General features: G+C 34.5%; 1 protein-coding gene across 9 annotated transcripts in view; it reads right to left on the bottom strand.

Annotated features, from left to right (window-relative positions):
- Positions 1–17,207, bottom strand: part of Foxp2 (forkhead box P2) — a 259,198-nt gene that overhangs the window by 36,828 nt on the left and 205,163 nt on the right. For 6 of the 9 annotated variants that reach the window (XM_013019924.1, XM_013019921.1, XM_013019925.1 and 3 more), the window contains 4 exons: positions 16,556–16,766; positions 14,471–14,575; positions 5,712–5,799; positions 4,061–4,144 (listed from right to left, as the gene is read on the bottom strand). In XM_013019924.1, coding sequence (XP_012875378.1) covers positions 4,061–4,144; positions 5,712–5,799; positions 14,471–14,575; positions 16,556–16,766 — 488 coding nt within the window. The remainder of the gene's footprint in view (positions 1–4,060; positions 4,145–5,711; positions 5,800–14,470; positions 14,576–16,555; positions 16,767–17,207) is intronic. The other 3 variants (XM_013019930.1, XM_013019928.1, XM_013019927.1) reach the window with 1 other exon arrangement.

Below are 17,207 nucleotides of genomic sequence, written 5' to 3' on the forward strand. Positions count from 1 at the left end.
TGTTGCCACTAATAAGCTGCAAAAGGAAGCAGCCAATCTCAACTAATTACAGGATGAAATTGTATCATAAGAACTCTAATTAGAGGATGCTGTTAGAGGTTATCTAATAATCTACTGCAATGTTACTTAGGACTAACTCCTTCTTGTCCTACCAGACTTCAGCGACAGTCTATTTCCTTAAATAAAAGCCAATTGCTGATTATTGACTGCCCCTGTTGTTAAACAGGTCTAGCCCCAAGTGAAGCAACAACAACAAGAATAATGAAGAATGCAGTGTGTGTGTGTGTGTGTGTGTGTGTGTGTGTTGTTTAAACCAATACGACTTAAAGTAAGTTGCTATTCTGTTGCTGCCAGAAAATTTTTTTTCCATAGTCCCAAATCTCAGCTGAGAGGCTCCAGCCAGCTGGAAAATTTTACACTGACCTTTAGTCTCCTTGCTAATTTGGTGGAATGGTAATGACATTACTACATATTCAAACAAAATTGTCTTAATTGCAAATTAGCCGGAGGAGGCTGAAAATTTTCAAATTAAATCTGATTGGAGATGGAGAGAGGGAAATGGAATTTCCTCACTAACAATCATTTGTGGCATGTGTTAACAAATATAATGAAATGTCAAGTTTGCCAATTCCTCTGGAAGTATCATTTTCAATTTATGATTACAGTGTCACTTAATGCTGATGTACCCTGGAAAGTGGGTGTCAGGGTAGAGAAAAGAAAAAAAAAGGTGAGAATGTATGCAGGCTGTTTAACAGTATGCCCTTCCATCCTCCCTCAGAAAGGCCCCCTTCTTCATTATCAAAAAGCTCATCCCACCTCTGTCATATTTACCACACATCTTTTGTCATAAATAGCATCCCATTAGCAAAACCTTTACTCAGGGCAGCACATAAGATTTCTCCCATATATGTGTCTATTGAAATGGTACATGTAAGACATAAGCTATGGTCCTGTTGATTTCATACAGTCATCTGTATATCCAAGCAAGAAGACAAATCTTAATCTTTCTGCTGCTTTATAAAGTAACTGCTGAGTGGCTAAATTAGAGAATATTCAAGCTTTTGTGTATAATTTAGTAACACCTGCCTTTTTAAATCCCAAATACACTTCTTAAGATAAACCTTTTTTTAATGGGGAGAAAATGATGTGTACAGCATTGATTGATCTTTCTTTGTGGATTTGTTTTACACATTTAGTCAGTAGAGAGATTTGTTAGGGAAACAAAAATTAACATATGCCAGCTAATTGTTCTTCTTTCTTGGGCAGCAGCCAGAAGAAGCACATTAGCAGTCTAATAATAACGACTGACACCCTGAAGGCATCCCCAAGTGCATCTGTTCCCAATAAACCACAAACTGTTATTCTGTTCCTAGCCTAAGCCAGCAGACTGGGTTGGGAATTCTTTGTTACGTACATAAATAAAAGCTGAGATAATGCTACTAAATGCTGTAGTTAATGCATTTACAAAGCCACTGGTGTAAGCTTCCTTAGGATGTGCCAGAGTGCTTCTGCTTAGTTGGAGAAATGCAGAAAGATGCACATGCATCTGGGAGAGATGTTTCAAATGATGTTACAAAATAACACCAGAACCAACATATTCATAGTTCAGAATGCTATACTTAGACCCTATCATCTACATATCTGTATGTTAGAAACATGAAAAGAAAAAAAAAACTTCCACATACATGAAAACAAAAAAATTAAAACTAAAACCTCAGCGGGATGGTTACACCTTCAGTTTTAGAATTCACTTTTATTCGCTGTAAGGAAGCATAAAATGAGATATGCAAAGGGGGAAAAAAAGCCAAATTGCAGATCAATGAAATACCTATCTTGATGAATACTCAGTGGGACTCTACATTTTATGAACACATTAAAAGTTATCAAACCAAGAGATGTACATCTTTTCTATACAAACTACTCAAGTTTACAACATTACGGTATCTTATTCTGCATCCTGCCATAATAAGCATACCATGTTTGTAGGCGTGCAATCACAAACTGATAAAATAGAATTTATTATTAACTAAAGGGAAGCATGTAAAAGCCAGGATGAGCACTTAGCTACCTCGGCTCATCTGAATATAGTCAAGGTTGGGTGAAACTCATTATTCAGGACTTGCAGCCTTGATAACTTTGATTTTCATCCATCCATAGCATGGCCAAAAGGTACCATTTAATGAAGTACCATTCAGAGAGTAAATGGGGTCATATAATAGACAGTGCGGTTGCACCTTGTGTTCATGTACTGATAGCTGTTAAGGGTGCAGTGATGAACCAACAGAGCTCATTTCTCCTTGGTAATAAATTCATGCTATTAATATTTATCAAATGTGTGGGCCGTCTCAACTGAGCCACTGCACATGAGACCATAAATCTCTACTATCATATCAATTTTGAAGCTTCTTTTGTACAGTGTATAAATTTTAGGGTCTTTTTGAGGGGTATGAGTATTGACCACTCTTCTTTCAAACCAATTTGAGGCCAGTACTACAGTTTCCTCACTTCAGATATCACTATTTCCAAAGGGAACTTTAAACTGTGGTTTCATTTTAAATCGCTCATCTAAGATTCTGTATTAATTGCCCACCATCAAACGCAATTAGCAATTCTTTCATGTGTGGTTTATGTAATGTAATACTTCAATTACATTATTCATTCAGGTTCTGTTTTGGATTATAGGCTGAAAATTCTTTATTAGTGTAGATGTAACCATGCTGCTGGAGTTTTAAAAAATTTACTGATTGAATAATTAATTGGAAAAGAACAAGCTGCAGATTCCTGATGGATTTATGAGACAATTATTCTGTCTTGTGATTATCTACATTATACTATAGAAGCAAAAAATAATAATTCTCATGAAAAGGAAAGTCATATATACCAGATCAAAAAGATTCTCAGAAGTTTATTTTTAAAATTATACATACAGACTTTCTAGAGTTAAAATGTTGTATATCAAGCTCAAAAAGATATGTCTCTTTCCATTAAAAATATGTTTACAGTACCCTACACTTAAATATAGAACAAAGGGAAAAAACTCTAATATCTTGAAAGAAATACCCTAGCAGAGGTTAAATAAATAGAGTCTCTATGCAAAAAAGGCAAATTCTGAATAATATGAATTGGCCAGCAATATCAAGATACCAGGAGAAAATCTGACAACATGCTCTGCTTTCCATTACCTTCCCAGTACAAAATCAAATGTTCCTTGAAAAGAAATAGAGAGAGAAGCCAGGCTGACAATCACTAATCATTAGGCTATATGAGACTTTATTGAAAAGTATCCCACAAACTTTCATTAAACTAGAGTTACCCAACTTGATTACTCTAAGTTTCTGTGCAAACATCAGCTCGATGAGATAACACAGTACATTCTTTCCTTTTTTCATAGCCTGTATATCTGACTACATTATCAGGTTGCGCTTACGTCTCATGTATGTTTCAGAGAAACTGCAGTTTTTATTTTCTATGATCACCCATTTTCCCTGGTAAAAAGCTCTCTAAATTAGCATTATGTTGTAATATATAGTAAAACCTATCAATATGTGAAAATACATCTTAACTGACATAACAACTGAAGAAATAGGACGAAATTGGCTATAAAAATACTCTGCTACTTTTGACAAAGTATTTGATAAAAAAAATCTATTTATCTGTATCTTATGATTGATCTCAGTCATCTGTCAGATACCACATACCTTTCTATTTGTGATTGGTAGTGTTACTGCCTTTCAGGTGGCTCAAAGTGGGTTTCCTTTTAATATCTGTAAACCTATCACAGAAAGATATTCTCCCTGGCTTCAGCCTCAAGGCGGTGATTTGTGCACTGATAGGTGTACTTTGTTTAGTGTCACCCATGGTATAGATTGGATAGATTTTGTAAAAGATAGCATTACTTTAAAAGAAACATACAATTTGACAAGCGATTGCATTTTACTTTCATTTTATTGCCATATTTTTCATCACACTCATTGTTTTCTAACTGTCACTAAATTGTTCATTTTCTTAGTCTGTTACATTGGTAGAGCTATTTACTGTTTATAAAGCAATATGCACTTACAGGTTTGGGAGATGGTTTGGGCTCTGAGGGTCGCATGTGCAAGTGGGTCATCATTGCTTGAAGACGTTCGCGTTCTTTAGAAAGCTGTTAAGAAAGAGTGAGATCAGAAGCATTTTAGAAATGACTGATACAGCTATTTTATCACAGTGATACATCTTATCATCGAGCTTGTCTCAGAGTAATGATTCCTGCATATAAAAAGTCTGTGTCAGTAGGAACTTTCGCTGGGAGGAAATGTAACTTTAGCTACGGAGTGGGGGTGAAAAACTTTTATAGCTTTCCTTATGTTAAAAGGTCAGAGAAAACAAATAACACTTCATCTTTTTGTCAATAAGAGAATTGAGGTCACAGTTGCCTCGACAGTAACAAGTTACCGAAACCATAAATTAGAAGGCCCATGGTGTCTCTTTAAAGTCCTATGGACACTGTTAGCAATGGACTAGTGCCAGCAGCTGTGAAGGGGTGAAGGGTTCTCAAAGCGAAGTGCCTGCCAGGATTGTCTACACACTTCATGCATTCCCACTGAGGTCCAGATAGTGCCCCCTGCAATCTGCTATCATCAATCTAATTCAATAGAGTGACAGAGACCAGGCAGTGTGAAACACTGAACTCTGCCACGGAGTCGGAATCTACACTTGTACTGGCTCTCATTACAACTGACGGACCTTACTTTTCCATCAGTCAGATGAAAAAAAAAAAAAAAAGAATCTGAGAGGCATAATTGGTCACACGGCAGACTGTCTCATCAGTTGAATACTTATGTTTTAATCTACCTTTTAGACATAGTAAACAAGTTTCCCAAAATGTTTTCCATATGACAGCAAGGGATGCTGCTTTTTTTTTTTAACCCTTGTGTACTTGATCATTTTACAACTCAACATAATTTTGGTTCTTCTTTGATATAAAGCAGCAGCCCAATGAGATTGAGGCAATCGAAGACAAAAGTGTGAAAAAAGATCCTATGCTTAATAAACAAAAGAAAGTTTTAGCTTGAGAAATATAATCTCAATAAGATGAAATGTTAGCAGAAAGGCTTAAAGAATTTGTAAAACATAACTTCGGGTGATTTTTATGCTTTCTGATCAGTTTTTTGAAATCTGTTTAGTTTGGGGCCAAATTCTATTTGAATGATAATGGCATTTTTAAAAACTTAAAAGAGCAGCATCTTTCCTCATATATATTGTCATCTGTGAAAAACACATTACTATCCATTACTGTAGTTAAAGGCAAATACTGGGAACCCTTGCAAGTTTTAGACTAGGATTAGGCTGTAATAGACATGCTATGTCTAAGACTGGTCTTAATAACTTTTATGGGGGAATCAAGGTTAACTCAGATACAAACCATCTTCCATAAAATTTTATCTTATTGGGGGTTTTGGTAGAACTTACACTACAACCAATAGAAAATTATTATAGTCTGAACAGTATCCAAATGTAGATGATACAGTCTAAGTGCAATAGCACATCAGACTATATCAATCTTCCCCCAAGTTATCGATCACTGCTATTGTTAAAGCAACTAAAGTTCCATGTATCTCAATCAGTCATTGTGTTTCCAAGATAACGCACTGTGGCCTGAAAGCCTGAGCATCTGCTCCATGTATGCCAGAATCTGGCAATGGAGTTCACTGAGTGAATATTTGACAAACCTGGATTTCTAACTGCTGCACCACCTGCATTTGCACTCGACACTGGGCAGTGCTTCGGTCATCCAATGCATGCTCATTGTTAAGGTGCCTACACAAACACAAGACACAAAGCAAGACATTAATTAATATCACTAATGCCTGTCTCATGGCATGTGGTCCATTTAAATACCACTACATTGAATTCACAGGTTCCTGTGAGTTCACCTTGAATGGGTACAGAAGAAAAGTTATCCATGCTTGAATGTTTGGTGAAACTTATTCATGTAATATAAAGGGCTGAAAATGTCATTGGTCATTTCTAAATATATCATATTTCCCCAAATAATATAAACTACAAGATGTATTTCATACATTACTAAAATGTTTTAAAAGGATATCATATAGGAACCAAAAGTAATTCTAAAGAGAACAAAGGTAATTCTCTATTTCATTTTTCTTTTAAAAATGATGTTGTTCCTATGTTTATTTTTTGTTTGTTTGTTTTTTGTTGGTCGTGGGGCTTGAACTCTGGGCCTGGGCACTGTACCTCAACTCTTCAGCTCAAGGCTAGAGCTCTCCCACTTGAACCACACTGCCACTTTCAGTTTTCTGGTGGTTTATTGGAGATAAGAGTCTCACGGAACCAAGTGCTGGTGGCTCATGCTTGTAATCCTAGCTACTCAGGAGGCTGAGATCTGGGGATCATGGTTCAAAGGCAGCCCGAGAAGGAAAAGTCCCTGAGACTCTTATCTCCAATAAACCACTCAGAAAACCGGAAGTGGCACTGTGGCTCAAGTGGTAGAGCACTCACTAGCCTTGAGCTGAGGACCTGAGGTACAGCGCCCTGGCCCCATGAATTGAACTTGGGGGTTCAAGCCCCACGACTGACAAAAAATAAAAATAAATAAAAAATAAAAATAAAAGTAAAGAAGGATGGATCATTAAAACACTCCTACTCTAGTTCTTATTATATATTAGTTTATCACCATTGTTAGACAATATATGAAGAAATTTCTTTTGAATAGTACAACAATTTAGTAGAGCAGTATTTCTAATGAACTTGAAAATATCCAAATAATATGTACATTGTAATTTGTAATGCATAATTCATTTGATGGCTTTCAAAATCCAAAAAATAATCTTCATTGGGCATCAGTGGCTCACACCTATATCCTAGCTACTCAGAAGGCTGAGAGCTGAGTTTTATGGTTCAAAGCCAGCCCAGGCAGGAAACTACTTGAGACTCATCTCCAATTAACCACCAGAAAAACAGAAGTGGCGCTGAGGTTCAAAGTGGTGGAGAGCTAATAATGAACAGAATAAGCTCAGGGACTATGCTCAGGCCATGAGTTCAAGCCCCACAAACAAAACAAAGCCAAAAAAAGTCTTCAAGTAATTCAATATCTTTAGATGTGTCTATTTTATCAGTGCAAAAAACTAAGAGAGCAATTCTCTTTGATGTGGAAGTGAGCTTTAGCTTACAAAGTCATGAGTAAATACATGGTATGAAAATGTATACAAATGTATTAACTGAAATACAGTAGATTCAAGGCAGACCTCAAATAGTACAATTCTTTAGAAAAACAAAGTCAAAGTTCAGAGAAATAAAACACCAGGTAGAGAGTACAATAACCAGTAGATGTCTGAGACAAGCAGAAAAGCTCAGATAGATGATGTTAAGCGAAATGAACCCCAAGATAAGGACCCAAGTGGTTTTTTCTTTCTTGTTATTATTTCTAACCTATTTATAAGGTACCACGTGATTGTTTTTGGTGCTTTATATGTCTCTCCCACACTGTATAACCTCTGTTTTCACTGTATTTGATATTGGTATAATTTGGGGAGCAGAAGGGAAAAAACAAATTGTTTAACTAGGGATACGGGTGGACCCATTGCAACAATGAGATGTAGAAGATGCTATGTTGAAAAATGAACTTTACAATTTAGGAAGAAGGAAGCCGGGGAGTGTAGTTGTGGAGGTGGGAGGGCAGGGATGGTAGGGGAAAAACAAAGGAGGAGGCAACAATGCTTGATAGGAAATGTACTCATTGCCTTGCTCATGTAATTGTAATCCCTCTGTACAGTATTTTCACAACAAAAAACTAACAAAAAGAAAAAGAAAAGGGTGGGGTGGGGTCAAAGGGAAAAGGGTAGACAAATGGAGAAGAAAGGAGTCAAGAGTCCAGGGCATATTCTACAAAATTAAGAAGAGTAAGGAAAGGGGTGAGGTTGGGAAGGATGAGTGAAAATATTGAAAGAGGTGACATGGATTAAGATATATAGTATTTATAAACTGCATTGTTAAATGGAAATTCCTTTGTACAGCTTTTTAAAGATAATAAAAAATTTTGAATAGATTCTCAGTGATTCCTAAAAAGTAGAAATATAAGCTAAACAAAATATGCAAAAAATAAAGAGCACATACATTTTCCTAATGAGTTCATTTAGAATTTAGAGTCTAAAATTTTTTATCATAGTCTTGAACATATTGAATTCAATAAACATGGTTGTGTGTTCATTCAACTTCTTTACCTATATTCCTTAAAATTAATAAGTGAGCAGAATAAACATATGGACATTCATATACTTGATACATTTGAAAAAGAATTAAAATACCATTGCTAAGAAGGAAGCAGCATATAAACAAGTAGGCTTGTTAGTAGATTTAGCTAAGCTCACCCACCAGAAGCCATTGATCCTTTTTTGCCCCATATTTGGATACATTAGACTAGTTTGAATACATCCTCACTGATTAGGACAACAAACATCTATTTATCGCCATACAATTGAGTGTTGATTGATGAGAAACTCTGGTCTATCACAGCTAGGTAGAATAGGCCAAGCGGGAGGTACGTGGGTGGAGAGTAAGATGGGCACTTCCATCCACTTGACTGCTCTCAGTTCAGTTCTGGCCACTACTTCATTGAAACTAATTGTGATGAAGACTAGATTTCATTTCACTCTCTGGAAAGAAGGTGTGGAACATGAGTTGGCCCATGGTGTAATTTGTAACTAATTCTTAACTAGCAAAGCCATGTGTAAGAATTGTCCTTCAGACCCCACCCCCAATTTCAATGAACAATATGGCAAGGGTCTAGCAGCCTTACACCAGAACTGATTGTATAGTTGTTACTATTACTATATTTGAGTAGACATTTTTTTTAAATCATGAACTCTGGAGGAGTACACACACACAAATCTAAAGAATCCTATTTTAAAAAATGGTTCAGCTATACCCAAAGTTTGGATCTGAATAATGAAAGGAAGTTAGATAGAAGACACAGCCTCACAAGAAAAAGGCCATTCACTATAACATGTTTATTTCTACATGAAATCATTTTAAAAAGGTTTTTTTTTAAGATACTTGTTTACTTCTTCATGGTAATCATTATCTTATAGTTAAAGGACTAAAAAAAGTACAAAATGTTTGCATTATATACTTGGGTCTTCGAGACCTATTCAATTTATCTCTGCAGCTTTTATTAGAATAGAGACTGTAGACTACAATAATAGTCAATGAGGTTTTGTCTTGATTGAATTTTTCAGTGGAACACAAAAGAACCTTGCCATTAAAATAGTCCTTTATTCTCCTGTATGAAGGCGAAAGGTTTTTAAAGTGTTGTGATGTTCAGTAATGAGCCTCTATCTAAATTATCATTGGTGACAAACTCACAAAGCACTTTTCGAGGACACATAGTTATGAAATGCCAGAGCTGCCACTTTCTTTCCTGTAATTATAGGCTAGCTTGCAGCCCTTCAATGATCATTTATAGAACAGCCTCCAGTGGATTACTGAGAACTTGAAAAACACATACATACCTCTGCCACATCTCCCTTCTCCCTTCCTAGCTATTGTTTACCAGTGATATGTAAAATAATAGTGCCTATTCATCCCCCTACTTAATTATGCCAATCAAAGTACAGAAATAGTGTCAGATATAAATACAATGCAATAAGACTAAATAAATATGCGAAGTATTAACATTAAATGATGAATTTATGTATTTATGACTGTTTTGTGCCCAAATTATTCTCTTTTATGTTTTTCTAACTATCTCAGGTACTGCGTATTGCTGTTCGAAAATTCTCTATGATTTATAAATCAAGAACAAGATAATACTGAAAAATGAGAGGATTGGTGGATTTTCTCAGTCAGTGCCTAATTGCTGTTTCAAAATGCATATGCAAAGGGACATTTCATTAATCATTTAATCATGTCCCTTGCAGGAAGTTGGAACTAATGTTGCAAATATCCTTTTCATACGAATGCTCCATAAGGCTACCTTACACATTTGATATATTGCCTATGTCATAAATTATGGCTGCTTCAAAAGGACCAAGTGGGGTTGTTATCCTTAAAGATGCTCTCCTTACAAAACCTTTATTAAGTTTCTTCTTTTACTTATTGCTAGTTCTGTTTCACAGCTTCATACTAGCCAACAATAATACTCTTTCTGATGGCAAAGGTCTGTAAATTACCCATGCAATCACTAACACCATTTCACAGGCCTGTTCTACTTCTACTGGTCTGCTAACAAGGCGATTACACACAAATTACTGAATGCCTATGAAATATTTAAATGCATTCTACTCTACTATGCATTAATAAGAGCAAAGCAAGCTCTGGAATTCTGGTTAGCTCCAGTCCCTAATGTCCCCTAATGAGCCTCTTACCGAGACTGCAGTTCAAACAGAGAGGTGAAGAAAAATGCAAAGGGGGCCTTCAGAAAGGCAGCACTGAACAAACATCGTGTGAGCCAGTTCTAATTTATGGGTCACTTTATAGGTATATTGATTTTTGTTTTCAAAATGGAATAAATGATGTGGTCGACTGATGTTCTTTCAAAACTGCATTGAATCTGCGTGCTAGGCAGGTAGTATGAACTGGGGAAAAACATAAATAGGCAGTCAAAGTCTTTCTAAAAACAATTAAGCAGGCATTTCAGGAAGACAAAAAAGTAAGAAAGTATCTTTCCAATTTATTTAATGCACAATTCTCTTTAATGAGGCTTTTATGGTTATGAATGCGTGCAGTAACTTCAATTATATATACTGCAGATTAGCAATTCAATTTTAACCTCTAGATTTTTCAAATTCATTTAAAGTTATAGCATTTTTACAAGCTAAAAAGGGATCAGATTTAGATCCAAGTATGTCAGGGCTGTTTTAACAAAATGTTTCACTTGCATATCACTGGTGTTTGATTTATTTTGCATCAAGCTCTTTATGTTTAAACACTGACAGGAGTTTAAATACAAAATGTTAGCTGTCACTATTCATTTAGCTGATTATGTGAGATGCCTTAGTTTTGAGAGATGGGGGCACTGTCACCAAAAGAAACAACATTCTGACAAGTTCAAAGAATGCCTTCTTGAGGTCATAATTTTGTAGCCATGCTGCCTAGTGAAAGACAAAGAAATAGACAATACACAGGAAGAAAGGCATTGTGTTTTATAGTCAGTCGAAAGAAAAAAGAAACACATTCCCACCAAATAAGCCATTGTTTCCACTGTCTTTTTATTACTTTTTACATGCTAACAAGTCTTAAAATTTTAATTTTTAACCAACTTAACTCATTTATCTTTATGAACTAGTTCATCTTTAAGCTATTAATGTTTGCATGGATTCCTTTATGGACACCAACCATTCTGCTTTTCTTAAGGGAGAGTATTTCCATCTTTCACCTCAGATCATGTTTTGTTTGCTGGCATGTGTGCATGCAGGTTCAAGGACACTTGTCTGCTAACTGGAAACCTACATTCTGAATCTTTTGGCTTAGGCTCTGAAAGTCAGTTCATCTAGCTTCAAGCTGACTGAGGTCCGCTGGAATGCTAATTAATTTTGAAGTCAAACTACACTAAAGTTTTGTCAGATGTTATTACACTTTGACACTTATAAGACAGTAATGAAAAAGTAGTCTTAAATGCTTTTAGTGATCTGTGAAAACCTCAGAAATGGTTAGCTCCTGTGAGTACCAATTTAGTAGTAAAATTCAAAATTTGTATACATGTTGTAAGTCTGGACTGCCTTTTACATCTCATGTTGTTACCTTTTCATGTTATTGCTATGCATAACACTTCTATCTTAGTTTTCATCCTTTTTGTTTAACAGAAAGTTGTCTAGTTAATGGTGTAGAAATAAACAAGAATATGTGGTAGATATAATAATTATATAATAAAGTGAATTAGAATGCTTGTGAATAAGAATAGGTAGTGCCTGAAAAAAATATATATATTATATGATTTATATATGTAAGCACACCTTGTATAACAAATAAGGGATTATTATATGATGAATTTTCATTTGACTCTAAGCAAATAGAGTTTCTGGAGTTCATTTAGACATGCAACATGAGAAAGGAAATTTGAAACACTATATTTTTTTAAAATTAGCGTTCATTATTTACTATAAATAGGCTAAATAGAGATCATTTCCTTTTATTTCAAGCATTTTAAGTCATTTAAGTGTTAAATTAAAACTGATACTGTAAAATGCATTTCTAGTATATTTTACAACTAAAAAGACTTATTTTTCTTTAAAACTTTTAAGAAAATTAGATATAAAATTTTGTGAGGACAGATACAGGAAAACTGAAAAGTAAAGATCTTTCTGGCTTTTGGTTTTGCCCATCCTCAGTTCTCTCATTCCTTACAATAAAAGAAGCTTCCTCTGTGAACGTGTGCATAGGTGGTGACATCTTCATTACTTTCTCCCAGAATAAAGTTAGTTCATTTCTAAACTATATTGTCTTATTAATTTCGAATTTTCTTGTACATCTTTAAGAACAAGAATGTACCAGTATAGGAGAAGGCATCTAATTAATATTTCATTTTATTACAGTATACTGACATTTGCTCTACTATAGAATTTATCACAGATCTTTGAATAAGAGGCTAATGCATATACACTCATAACAAAAATAGACTAAAAGAAAGAACTTAAAAATCTACTGTCATTAGTTCTGTCATCCCTATGAAGCTAATGGGTTGGAAAAATGGTCACTCTCTGAAACCAAAGTTGATATTTAATTGAAAGGAAATGCTTTTTTAATTGTAGTTTCTTCAGTTAAGAAAAAAATAATAAAGTAAAAACCATTGGCAGGAATATGAGAAAGGACTATGGGGGACACAAGGAGAGTTTATATTCACCTCATTGTTAGTAGTAAAAAAATCGTTTGAGATGAATAAAAATGCCTCTTTCCAGTGTCAAAAGATGATGATGATTATTATTACAGGTTTCCCCTCTATAGCCCAGGCTAGTTTGGGACCACCTTCAGGCTGGCCTTGAGCTTATTAGCTTCCAGATATGGACCACTGAAGTTTGAGTTTTATTTTAAAAAACTGGGATGCAAAAAAGATGTATTTTAAGCAAATTGGAGCAAAACAAAATGCACAACTTTTATAAGTCTTGTTACATAAATTATCATTCTCATGAAATAGTACAGTTTTTATCTAAACAACAGTAAACAAGATTAACCTATTCAAAAAAGAAATATGAAATTACTTGTTATGATTATTTATATCTCCTATTCTGTATTTTTTTAAGAAAGGAAATATTCAGCAAAGATACCTTGCATTTTGTTGTTGTTGTTTGAGCTTCGCTTGGAACAGGAAAATGACTTTCCTACCTCCTCTCCTCCTGTAAAATGGCAGCTCACTATTCTTTTGATCTAATAGATGCAAATGTTCCATTTACAAAAATCCATTGTGCTACAGGAAGCAAGTTTTCTTTCAATTGGTCAGAAACAATGAATGGTTTAAAAAACTTTTTTGTGGAAATTTCACTGTAAATCAGTTATAAAGTTCTTATAATGCCAAGTACTTGCACCTTGTTGTTTATGGTGCTTTCGCTGTCTATGCTGTAGTCAGGCTACCATTTGTAAACACATCTTTTTGATGTTTCTGCCAACATCCTGGCAACAAAGCAGTGCAATTTCAAATGAGCTAATTAACTTAATTGTTGATGAAGCATGAAACAGTTCATTCACCCTGTGAGCTACTCCATGACAACATAAGAGTCTCAGTCTGCATAGTTACTCATCTCCATAAGCTCTGTCTGGAGAAGCTCTTTACTTAGATCTCTCCTATGCCAGAATGGGGGTGGAAATGATTCATGAAAGATGAATATTTTATTTGAAGGACTCCCCGTAAAAATCTTTTAAAATCAAATATCATTGTTGGGAAAAAATATAAGACTTCTCAAAGCTTTGATTTTAAATTAGCTGAGCTATATATAATCAATTAAGCAAATATTCAGCCATGTATGCTACTTTTGGTTTCATGAAGGACTAAAAAGTAAAACAATTATTTAAGTTTTGCATACCATTAACTTCTACTTTTCATTCTTGTTATTAAATATCATTGTTTAAACTTGAAAATAAAAAAATCCACAATTCAAAAATAAACCTGCAGAATACACCTGTCTGTTGAAATACATAGAGAGATTTTTATGCATTTTCATGTATGATCGGAATTTTCATTATAAATTCAAATTTAAGGGTATCCTACGTTAAAAACATATCTGCCTGTGACTAATATTGCTACCATAATAGACCCTTTTTTTCAAAAGTCTTACTGAAGATTTATCAAAGATGGTCATAAAACATGACCATGACATGTCCACCTTCTGATTCTAACATGGGTAATCTACTTGTTGGAACTCATTGAAAACTTGGTACACTTTTGCATGCATCTTTCCACAGCCCCATCATCTTTATTTATGACATATCTATGACTCCCATACAATGTGTCTCCCGCTCAAAAACTAAAATTAAAACCTACTTTAAAAACTGTCCAAAATCTTCACAAATGCTTTCACAGCCAGGCCACTTGCAAACACCATGGCCATAGAGAGTGTGAGAGGCCCCAGTCTCCTCGTGTGACGAGCTGCAGCAAAAGAACAGGACGTCAGATTCATCTCAAAAAGCCATAATCGTTGCAGGCTGCTAGCGCCTGTCAGGTTACGATCAGTGACAAACAGGTCAAAACAGGTCAATTCAGCTCAGAGCAGTCAGAAAAATTTAATCGTTCTATTGAATAGTTCAACTGCCAAGGCTAGATGATGTTCCAATTAGAGAAGAAAGAGAGCCAAAGATGACTGTTAATAAAGGAAGAAAAACTAAGAGGATTGTATAATATCATATGCTAATTCTGCCATATGACCTTCATGTAACATTTTGCCTCTAAATAAAAAAATATACATTCTTATATGTTCAAGTATAAAAAAAACATTTTTAAGAAAACACTAGCACACATCATCAAATTTTTGAGATATTTTTAAAAGAAGATATAAATGTGGAGGATATTGAAATTATTAAAATAATTTAATATTTACGTATGGCCCATATATATCTTAATACTTGGTTCAATATGCCACTTTGGATCAGTATTTGTTAACTATACTTCTACCTAATTACTGTAGGCTTTTGACAAGTAACTATTATACTGTATAAAGAATCTTAGGAAAACTAACTTTTGAAATATATTATTTTCAAGTAAATCTCAAAACAATAACATGACAGTGTTCATAAGTATATCATTTTATAAAAAAGCTAACATGAACTTTCCTACCTCCTCAATGGAGGCCATGAACACTGTTTATATTTCAAACTATATTTTCATTAAATCTTTGTTTCTTTGAAAAAAATATCTATAACAAAACTGTAAATGAAATATACATACATATGAGTAAAGTAGATTGATACATTTAATTTCAAAACAAATCACTATGAACCACTACACTTACATACAATTCATGGATCTACAAATGAACCTACCCCATCATATAACAGAAGTCTCCAATGAATTTTCATCTTTTCAAAGAGACTTCATTCTGAGCAGTATTTTAGCTTATACTTCATATGAATTATTTGAGAGGATTTGATTAGCTAGTGTTACCTCTAAATTAATAAAATTTCATGAACAAAATTTCCTGGATATTCCTTTTACAAACAGATTTTTAACAACAAAAATAAAACAGGAAATTGAAAATTTAACAATGTACCTAATGTTTTCACAATCAAATTATTTCTCTATTGATTGTTAGCGAAAGGCTTATAAACAATGGCTAATATGTTTTCATTTTTATGTGTTAAAAATTCTACCATACCACTACAATAAATAAAAGCAGTTCTGCTGGGCACCCATGGCTCATGCCTGTAATCCTAGCTTCTCAGGAGGTTGAGCTCTGAGGATAGTAGTTCAAAATCAGCCTGGTCAGAAAAGGCTGTAAAACTCTTATCTCCAATAAAAACAACCAGAAAGCCAGAAATGACTCTGTGGCTCAAGTGGTAGAATGCTTTCCTTGAGCCAAAGAGCTGAGGGACAGTGAGGGACAGAGCTGAGACACAGAGTTCAAGCCCTATGACTGACAGAAAAAAAAAAAAACAAACACAAAAAATAAACCCAGTTCTACCTTCTTGTTTCTTATGGCTGAGATTATTTATCAATGTGTATCTACTCTCTAATTTCTAAGAGTATGTTTAATATACTGAGGAGGATATATATGTTCATGAATCTTTACTTAATAGAAAATTAGAAACTGGGTTTTAGTCTGAAAAATGGTTAAAAGTTCTCCTATAAATCAGGTTAATCAATGTAGTCACAAACATACATGGATACAGCATTTTATATGCACTTGGAAAAATATATTTCTTCAGGAAAATTCACCTCTATTACATTACTGAAATTTGAACTGCTTTCTTTTCTAATAAGAAAAAAGAACACATGAGATCATTTAACAATACTTACTTAACTTGTTCTCTGCATTTTGTCCTCATTGAGTATAATTTTTTACTTTTAATTCGATTAATGATGAAACTGAAATGTGGTGATGTATAGATACTGTATGTAGCTGTGAAGGCTTACCTGTCTCGCCTTGTATTGAGGACTGAAGACTGTCCATTTACCATGGAATGATGGGTGATGGGTGGTGATGCTTTGGAAGTGGTGGAGGAGGTAGTAGAGGAGGAATTGGTGGTGAGGTCCAGCCCTCCGTGTTTAATGCCATTGTCTTCCATACTGTGAACTCCAGTCACTTCTTTCCATAACTGCTGGATCTCAGCAGGACTTAAGCCAGCTATAAAAGGAAAGAAAGTTTGGCTAATATGACAAAAAGTTTACATAACCAGTGTGGATTATTAATGGATTAATGCCAACAACAAAAGTGATTAATAAAAATAGCTTTTATATCATCAGAACTATAACTTTTGTCCTAAATAGTTACTGAAATTAATAGTGTTGGGGAAAATATATGGGTTAATAAAGGGGACAAAAGAATCCTGTAAGTCTAGGCCTGGTAGTATATATTTGTAATCTCAGCTACTCAGAAGGCAGAGATAGAGACTATCAACAGTTTGAGACTGGCAAAAAGTTAATGAGACATCATCTCAACAAATAAGCCAGGCATGGTGGCTCACAAGCCAGGCCACATGGAGAAATAGGTTTGTACCAAAGTCTAGAGCTAGTCCTTTTATATATATATATATATATATATATATATATATATATATATATATAT

The sequence above is a fragment of the Dipodomys ordii genome, unplaced genomic scaffold (genome assembly GCF_000151885.1).
Source record: "Dipodomys ordii isolate 6190 unplaced genomic scaffold, Dord_2.0 Scaffold48, whole genome shotgun sequence".
Lineage (NCBI taxonomy): Eukaryota > Metazoa > Chordata > Mammalia > Rodentia > Heteromyidae > Dipodomys > Dipodomys ordii.